General features: G+C 51.3%; 1 protein-coding gene across 2 annotated transcripts in view; it reads right to left on the reverse strand.

Annotated features, from left to right (window-relative positions):
- Positions 1 to 695: 695 nt before the first annotated feature.
- The window catches only part of PORCN (porcupine O-acyltransferase), a 10,867-nt gene continuing 3,372 nt past the window's right edge, over positions 696 to 8,190 (reverse strand). Inside the window, exons 5-15 of one of the 2 annotated variants that reach the window (XM_059384973.1) lie at positions 7,801 to 7,982; positions 7,590 to 7,720; positions 7,457 to 7,474; positions 6,170 to 6,184; positions 5,955 to 6,080; positions 5,690 to 5,790; positions 4,496 to 4,572; positions 4,342 to 4,405; positions 4,148 to 4,233; positions 3,026 to 3,136; positions 696 to 1,125 (exon numbers count right to left, since the gene is read on the reverse strand). In XM_059384973.1, the coding sequence (XP_059240956.1) occupies positions 1,024 to 1,125; positions 3,026 to 3,136; positions 4,148 to 4,233; positions 4,342 to 4,405; positions 4,496 to 4,572; positions 5,690 to 5,790; positions 5,955 to 6,080; positions 6,170 to 6,184; positions 7,457 to 7,474; positions 7,590 to 7,720; positions 7,801 to 7,982 (1,013 nt within the window). In that variant the 3' untranslated portion in view covers positions 696 to 1,023. The remainder of the gene's footprint in view (positions 1,126 to 3,025; positions 3,137 to 4,147; positions 4,234 to 4,341; positions 4,406 to 4,495; positions 4,573 to 5,689; positions 5,791 to 5,954; positions 6,081 to 6,169; positions 6,185 to 7,456; positions 7,475 to 7,589; positions 7,721 to 7,800; positions 7,983 to 8,190) is intronic. The other variant, XM_059384974.1, reaches the window with a different exon arrangement.

Below are 8,190 nucleotides of genomic sequence, written 5' to 3' on the forward strand. Positions count from 1 at the left end.
TCGATTTTTAGGGACATCAATCAATGAGTTCCCAATCCTAATGCCCGAACCGGCGAGGAAACTAAATATGACAGCAGATCACATCTTGTACGTTGTGCCTCTGCCCTCTCCTTGGGCGCTCAGAACTCCTCAACGGTCATCTCCACTTCTGACTTAAGTCAGAACTAGTCAAAACCCGGGCTCCCCAGCGCTGCTGGCCAATTGGTATTGAGACCCTTAGTCTCCCTGTGCCAACTCAAGAGGGCCAATCCAAACTCCGTGACTCTAAACCAGCAGGCACCCCAGGCCGTGCAATCAATCAGAACCCCGACCTATCCCACACCTTCCTATCCAATTAGAACCCATGACCTTCAGTTCTAAGGACCAATAAGCATGAACTCTTCATCTGTCTTGCTTTCCCCCCCTCTCTGCCCTAGTCAAAATAACGGATCAGAAAACCAGTTTTCCAGCCAGCTAGTATCAGGTCCCCCCACCACACACACATCCAACTATCCGTTTGTCCTGGCTCCACTCAAATCAAGTTGTGCAGTCCTCGAGCTCATCATCCAGCCCTGAACAATAATAAGTTAACCATGAACCAACCACAACCTGTTCCCTCTTCATGATTTCCATCTTCCAAACCTTTAGTCCGTGCTGTACCCATTCCTCACTCAATTCTATTCCCCACTGAGCAGTGAAGAAAGAGCCTTTTGTATCTTTCCTACTTTTATTTGACAATAACAAACTGCATATAAAAAGGGAGAAGGAAGGCGGGGGAGGCCCTGGATCTCCCCCTCTCTGTTTCCCCAAGCATCCTCCACCCCTAGGTCCCAGCAGGGACCACCCCCTTCCCGCCTTATGGTGGAGTGGGGATCGACAGGCATGGAAATTGTGTGTGTGTGTGTGTGTGTGTGTGTAGGGGTGTCGGGGGGTCAAGGATGGAGAGGGGTCAAGAATTAGAGATAGGGCCTTCCCTCATCCCGCATCAGAGCTTGCACCCTGAGGAGGGGTCTTGAGGGAGCTATGAGGGTCCACAGATGTGCCTCAGCCTATGAGACGATAGAAGATCCAACATCCAAAAGTGACCCAGTGACTGGCCCAGCTGAGCTCTGACCACTTGTGGACAGTGTATGCCATGCCGTAGCCCTGTGGGAGAGAAAGAGGTGACAGTCCCACTCGGCAAGAACAAAAAAAGTTCTCAGGAAAACCCATCCTTTGTTTAAGGACATTTCTGTGACTCCATGCTAACCTACTAGGCGAGGCCCCAGAGAAGAGACTGGGTACATGTAAAAGGTAAGCAGAATCAGGTGTTATTTTTTTTTCATGTTTTCTTCTTTAAATATTATTTTAAAAACAAAACAAGGCAATTCCATCCTCTGACTTGTACTCTCCCTAATATAGAAGGAGCTCCTAGAAATCAATTTTTCAAAAAGAAAAAAGAAACCTGGTAAAGGAAGGGAGTATGCCATTCTCACAAAGGAAAAATCCCACTGGTTCTTAAATATATGAAAAGATACTTAGCCTCACTCATAATATTCCTCCTCTCAAACTGGCAAACCTATCCAGGAAGTCTGAGAGGCACTCTGTTGGTAGGGCAACGGGTATGGTCAGACACTGCTGGGGGGAGGCAAAAAAGTAACTCCTTCATTGTAACTCTCAAGGCTAGATCCTATAGTTCTGTCTGCACCTGTGTGGATCCATATGGGTACGAGGGTATTAGTACTTGCTGTAGCACCATCTGCAATAGGAAAGGGCTGGAAATCACCTAGGTGTTCACTGATGACGGGCAAACTACACTGTGTCATATCGTCATACCCTCGCAATGGAAAACAAATGAATGAGGACATTCCATGTACTTATGCGGAAGATTTTCAAGAACGATTATGTGAAAACAGTGACATGCAGAATGGTATCATTCATGAGTTCTTTTAGGGTAAAACCTGGGGTGGGGGAGGGAATCAAAATATAAATCTACTGTTGTGCTTATATTTTAGTGGGACATTTTAATGAAATGAATAAAAATAGTTACCTGTAAGAGGGGAGGAAGGAGACCGTAAGAGCAAGACTTTTCCCTGAACATCTTGAATACTGTTTTGTTTTTGAACCTTGTGATTTATGCATTAACTATTTTTAAATGTTTTAGTAAAAATTAAAACCCCAATTTTGCACACTCAACCTGAATGAAGATTAAAAATTGTTTTTAATGACAAAATAGAAAATAAAAGTTTTATTTTCAATTAAAAATAAAAAAACGCAACTAAAAGAGAAGCAAAACCTGGATCCTGCAAGAGCCATGTGAAGAAACAGTATTTTTAAAATCATCTTTCATTTAAAAAGGGAGTAAAATCTGGAATGTGCATACTCCACATGAATAAAAATAGCACATACATTTTAATGTACATTTTTAAAGCAGAATCCAGAGTTTGCACATTCAACCTGAGTAAAAATACTTCTTAATTAAATAAGAAAGAAACCTTATGCATTCTATTGAAACAAAAATATGATGAAATAATTAATTTTTTGAAGAGTAAAACCTGGGGGTGCCTGGGCGGCTCAGTTGGTTAAGAGGCTGCCTTCAGCTCAGGTCATGATCCTGGGGTCCTGGGATTGAGCCCCTGCGTTGGGCTCCTTGCTTGCCAGGGAGCCTGCTTCTCCCTCGCCCTCTGCCCCTCCCTCCTCTGCTCCTGTTTCTCTCTCTCTCTCTCTCTCTCTCTCTCTCACACACACACACACACACACACACACAAATAAATAAACAAAATGTAAAAAAAAAAGAAAACTGGGATTTTGCTCATCTCTATAAAATAAATTTTATAAGTAAACTAAACATAGTTTGCACGCCTTGCCCTAATAAGAGCCCCAACAGGATGAGTCCAGCAGAAGGACCCTGAGAAAGGAGAGGATCCAAGAGCACTAGCTTCACAAGTGCTAGACAGACACATGACACGAGGTCCTCAATGCCTCAGCCTCTTCACCTTTGCTCTCATGGTTCCCATGAGCGGGTAGCACGTCCCTAAGTAACCTCCAGCCCAGGGCCCCACCTCACCTGCTCCTCTGTGGTGTCGTCCACATCGACATCAAACAGGGAGCCCAGGTAGGCCAGGTGGAAGATGGCCAGGGCCCCAAAGAGCAGGTTTAAGACTCGCACCCCCAGGCCCTGTGGGGGACAGATGGATATGCTTGGCAGCTGGATCTATTCACTGTCCCCCAGCCCCGCCCGGCCAGGGGAGCCCAGGGAGATGCACAAACCCCAGTGGGTCCCAGGAAGGAGGATGTCCAGGGCACAGAGCACCCCCTGGGGTTTGGATCTTCCTACGGGAGCCCCAGAGGTACCCAGGGATGAGGGTACTGTTAGCCTGGGGGCATCCAGGGGGAGAGGCGAGTGTTGAGGCAGAGGAGGAAGAATGGAGGGGCTTCAGCTGGGGGCTTATGGTGATAAACGTTGGTTGCCAGGCGGGAGGCAAATCTGAGGTGGTCCATATTTCTTATTGCAAACAATGAAAAAACGAACAGAAAGGAATCCCCACCATGACCTATGAGATCCACCTTTCCCCACCGCCCTCGCTCACTGGGCTCAAGCCACACTGGCCTCCTTGTTATTCCTCAAATATTCCAGGTTCTCCCATCTCAGAGCTTTTAGACAGGTTGTTCTCTCCCTACCTGGAATGCCTCTCTTCCTCATCTCCTCCAGTTCAAGAACTCAAAAGTCACTTCCCTATTTAAAATTGAAACCATTCACACCCCCGCCCCATACTTCCCTTCCCCTTTCCCTCACGTCTTTTTTCCTTGGCATTAATCCCAATCTAAGAAACTATTATACTTTCGTGACTTTTTAAAAATTTACTGTCTTATCTGTTAAAAGGCTTGTCCCATACGGCTGGGACTTTAGTCTCATTTGTTCACCACTGTGTCCCCAGGGCCTAGAACAGTGCCTGATACCAGCAGGTGCTCAATAAATATTCATGGGGCAAGGTGGGGAACGGATGCCAGGTGTGTATACAGCAGAGACTTGATAATGTTTGTGAGAGAAATGGATGCCAGGGTTCTGGGGATGGCTCAGGCACCAGGAGAGGAAGCTGGACACCCTGAGATGGACAGAAGATGGAGACGGAAGTAATGTTCTTGAGGGGAAGTGTTGGGCATGAGGTTGCCCGGGCTGAACCCTCACCAAGCGATGCCGGTGCGAACAGTTTGGTGGGCACCGTTTGGACAAGACGCAGGCACTGAGGATCCGAGCCAGGCGCTTCCGGAGGACTGGGGTGGATGCCAGGAGGTAAGGGGGTCAGGTTAGCCTCAGGGGACAATGGTTCTAGCCCTGCCCCCACCTCCTATCCCATCTGCTGGGCTGGGCTCAGCACTCACCATGTTCCACATAAGTGATAAACGCCAGGGACAGCAGCACCGCAGCCAAATGGAAGCTGAAGCCCTGGAGGGCCCAGGGGGCAAGGAGGTGAGTAAGGAGAGGCCCTGCCCCCCCCAGCTCTCCCCACCCCACATCCCGCTCTGCCCTGCTCACGTGCAGGAGGGCACTGGCTGCATAGGTAACCAGCACGGCTGAGAAGGTCCCCAGGCGGAGAGCATTCTTGAAAACATCTGGAAGGGGGAGATGCAAATCAAGAGTCTTCTGGGATTCCCCTCTGCCCTCCCCAGGGGGCCAGAGGGCAAGGAGAGGGACCCAAACCTACTGGAGCCCCCAGGATAAAATCTTTATCATGGTCCCAAATGTCCCATGTCCAAAACTCAGCTCCTCATCTTCCCTCCTGAGCTCCTCCTCCCATAGCACCCCCAAGTTCAGCCAAGGTCAACTCTACTCTTCCCGCTCCTCAGAGCAAAAACCTAAAATCACCCTCGCTCTGCCCTCTTCTACCCTCTCCCCCATTTCGACAACCAAACTCTCAGCAAATCCTGTCAGTTCCATCTCCAGAATGTATCCAGAATCTGCCCTCTCTTCACACCCACTGCCACCACCATCACAGCTTGCTTGGACTATTGCCGTGACCTCCTCCCTGCTTCCACCTTGTCTGTTCTCACAGCAGCTGGAGGGGCCTGTTACAACCCAAGTCAGCTCTCAGCCCTCTTCTGCTCACACCCCTGCTGTGGTGCTACTTCCGAGAAAAAGCCCCAGTCCTCCCTGTGGCCAGTGAAGCCCTCCAGCCCCCTGTTACCTTTCTGCCCTCACCTCCTGCTGCTGGTCCCCACTCACTCTGCTCTCCCGGCCCTGATCTCCTCCCTGTTCCTCAGATACATGCACAGTATGCTGCCTCAGGGCCTTTGCACAGGCTGTTCCCTCCATCTGTTTACCCTCTTCCCCCACACATCGGTATTGCTTGTTCTTTCATCTAGCTCACGTCTTTGCTCAAATGTCACCTCCTCAGTGGAACTTACTCTGGCTAATTCATTTAAAATTGCAACACTCCCCCTGCCCTCACTCCTGCCAACACTCCCAGATCATCTTTACCTGCTTCATTTTTTTTTCTTTACCATAGCACCTGTCACCACTTGCACTATTACATATTATTTTTTCTCTTACTGTCTGCTCTCCCCCACAAAAATGTCAGCTCCACAGGGGCCAGGGACTTTTCCCCCCCCTGGTTCCTGCAGTATCCTCAGTGCCTAGTATACAATAGGCTCTCAGTAAACATTACATGAATGGGGAAGGGCCTGGATCGAGGGCTCCCAACTCTCTTGGAGCAGTGACTTGGTGACTCACAGTTATTTAGCCAATAAGACATGGGCAGGTTCCAGCTCGTGACAACTTCCACCATGGACCGGGGCAGCTCCACGTTCAGTGGCTTGGATACAGTCAGGTCCCTGTAGGCAAAAGAGACCTGCAAATTCATCTGGGGTCTTAAGCCATCCATCTGACCTCCATACTTTTATCTTGGCTGTTCCCTCCCCTGGGACTCCCTCCCACCTCCCTGCAGCTCCTCTAGGCAGCACCCTAAGGGAGAGGGGGGGCCCCCAGCCCTCCCCACCATTCCAGGTGATCCTTCTCCTCGGTGAAGCCGGCCCCTGCCAACGTGGCCGTGGCCTCGGACAGAAAGCCCACAAAATAGTTGCTGAAGTGGAAGGAGACAGCACTCTCGTAGGCTCGCAGCCACCTGGGGAGAAAGTGGTGGAAGGATCACTCCCAGGCCCGGCATGACACCCCACCACATGTCAGGTCCCCAGCCCCACTCTGAAGACTCACCTTACCATGGTGCCCCTAGGGCCCCAAGGGGTCAGGAAGGCAGCAGAGGAGAAAGGAAAGAGAGTCAGAGAGGACCTGGAGGCTGGGCGGAGTTGTTTGTAGACAAGACAAGACAGAAACATGGCAGCAAAAGATAGTCACATGCACACGTACACTCTCAATTTCACACGCCTCAAGTGGAAGTGTGCGCAGCCCTACGGTATGACCTGGTCCTACAGCCTCACATGGCCAGACATCCAGACCCAGCCACTGTCAGAGGCCTGACCTCACGGCGCCACACAGCGACACAGCCACAAGGCCAGACACAAATGCTATCAGACTCCCAGGCTCACAGCCATCCAGTCTGACCCAGTGACGCTAAGATACACCAGAGTCCTTTACTTAGGCACAGACACAATCAGGTAAAATGCTTTGCACATGTAGGCGATACTACGCTCAACCCAGTCATCCTGTCAGCTGTACAGTCAGACATGGTGAAAGACAGACTGCGGCCCGGACAAAGTGTAGGTTCTGGAATCGGGCCTGGGAATAATGCCCGGATGCTTAGCTAGGTGACACTCGTTAAATCTCTCCACCCTTTGGGGGCCTCATTCAGCATCAGACACCATCAGCGGCCAGTGAGTGGGGGCACTGGGTCATACAGTCAACAGTCAAACAGTCAAACAGTTGGATGAAATCCTACAGTCACACTAGAAAGTAGATGGTCAGTCCCACAGATAGGCATGGACACATCGTCGGTCATGAGGCCACAGCCAGACAACACCAGGCGGCCAGACAAGGCAGACTCACAGGCAGAATCCGTCACAGACAGGCACACAACAAGCTATGCATGGTCAGACCCATTCCCAGCCAGAGTCACAGACGACCCAGCTTTATCTTTTCCAGTGACAGGCATACATCCCATCACTGACAAAGGCACAGAGAGACAGCTGGAACACCAGTCCCACACAGAGGGTGAGTAGCTGACAGGTGAACGACCCACATACACCAGTGTCACAGGCAGGTCGGCGTCACCCACCAATATATACTTGTCAATCCCCATTGTCATCCCATAATTTGTTCCTAGCCGTAAACTAGGTGGACAGCCAGGCACAGTTGGAGTGTCAGTCACATGGAGTCACAGAGCTAACTGTGGTCGAACAACAGCCATAGACACTCAGCCTCTGTCTAGTCATGGGATAGATGGTCCAACAGTCTCGGACTTACAGAACAAACCAGACACAGACTGCACCCCCCACCCCGACCCCTAGTCAGCCCCACTTGCCCTTAGCACCTGCCCTCATTTACCTGGCTTTGCGTTTCTTGCTGTAGTAACAGAAGACAGACAGAAGAATTAAGAGACAGGCTCAGAGCTGGGGAGACCCCAGGTCCCTCCCCATCCCCCTCCCTGTTGGGCAGAGGCCTCGAAGGCTGTGCTCACTTGCGAAGGAGGCGGTCACCATCAAGGGGGATGAAGTATGGGAAGAGGTAGGGGCCCACACAGGTGGACAGCACAAGGCACAGGAGGGCCAACGCCAGGCTCCGGGCCACCTTCTGCAGCCATTGGCGGCTCTGTGGGGATCAAGGCTCCATGAACACTGCCCCACCATGGCTCCCACAGTCCCTGCCCACCTGTCCACCCAGGACCTCACCAGCGGGCGGCCTTGGACAGCCTGTAGGTAGCTGTGGAAGGATATCCAGGGCCCAAAGACGATGGTGCCCACGAAGTAGAGGTAGCCCATGAACTCCATGGGCGAGGGCACTGCACCCACCTCGCCCCGGTCCAGGTCGAAGCCCAGAGACACCGCCTTCATGGCCACGATCATCTGGGCCCCTATGTGTGGCGCCCATGGTCAAGTGGACAGGCAAAGAGCAGGTCCGCGTGGGGGAATGGGGAGCACCAGGTGAGAGGTGGTGGGAGATGAGGAGGTCAGGTGTGGACGGGTGGGCACGGTGTCAGACAGGCAGGTGAGCAGAGGGGGCCCAGGACCAGCAGACGCCTTGAGTCAAGTGTCAGGCGCTTGCGCACGTGAGATAGGATA

The sequence above is a fragment of the Mustela nigripes genome, chromosome X (assembly GCF_022355385.1).
Source record: "Mustela nigripes isolate SB6536 chromosome X, MUSNIG.SB6536, whole genome shotgun sequence".
Lineage (NCBI taxonomy): Eukaryota > Metazoa > Chordata > Mammalia > Carnivora > Mustelidae > Mustela > Mustela nigripes.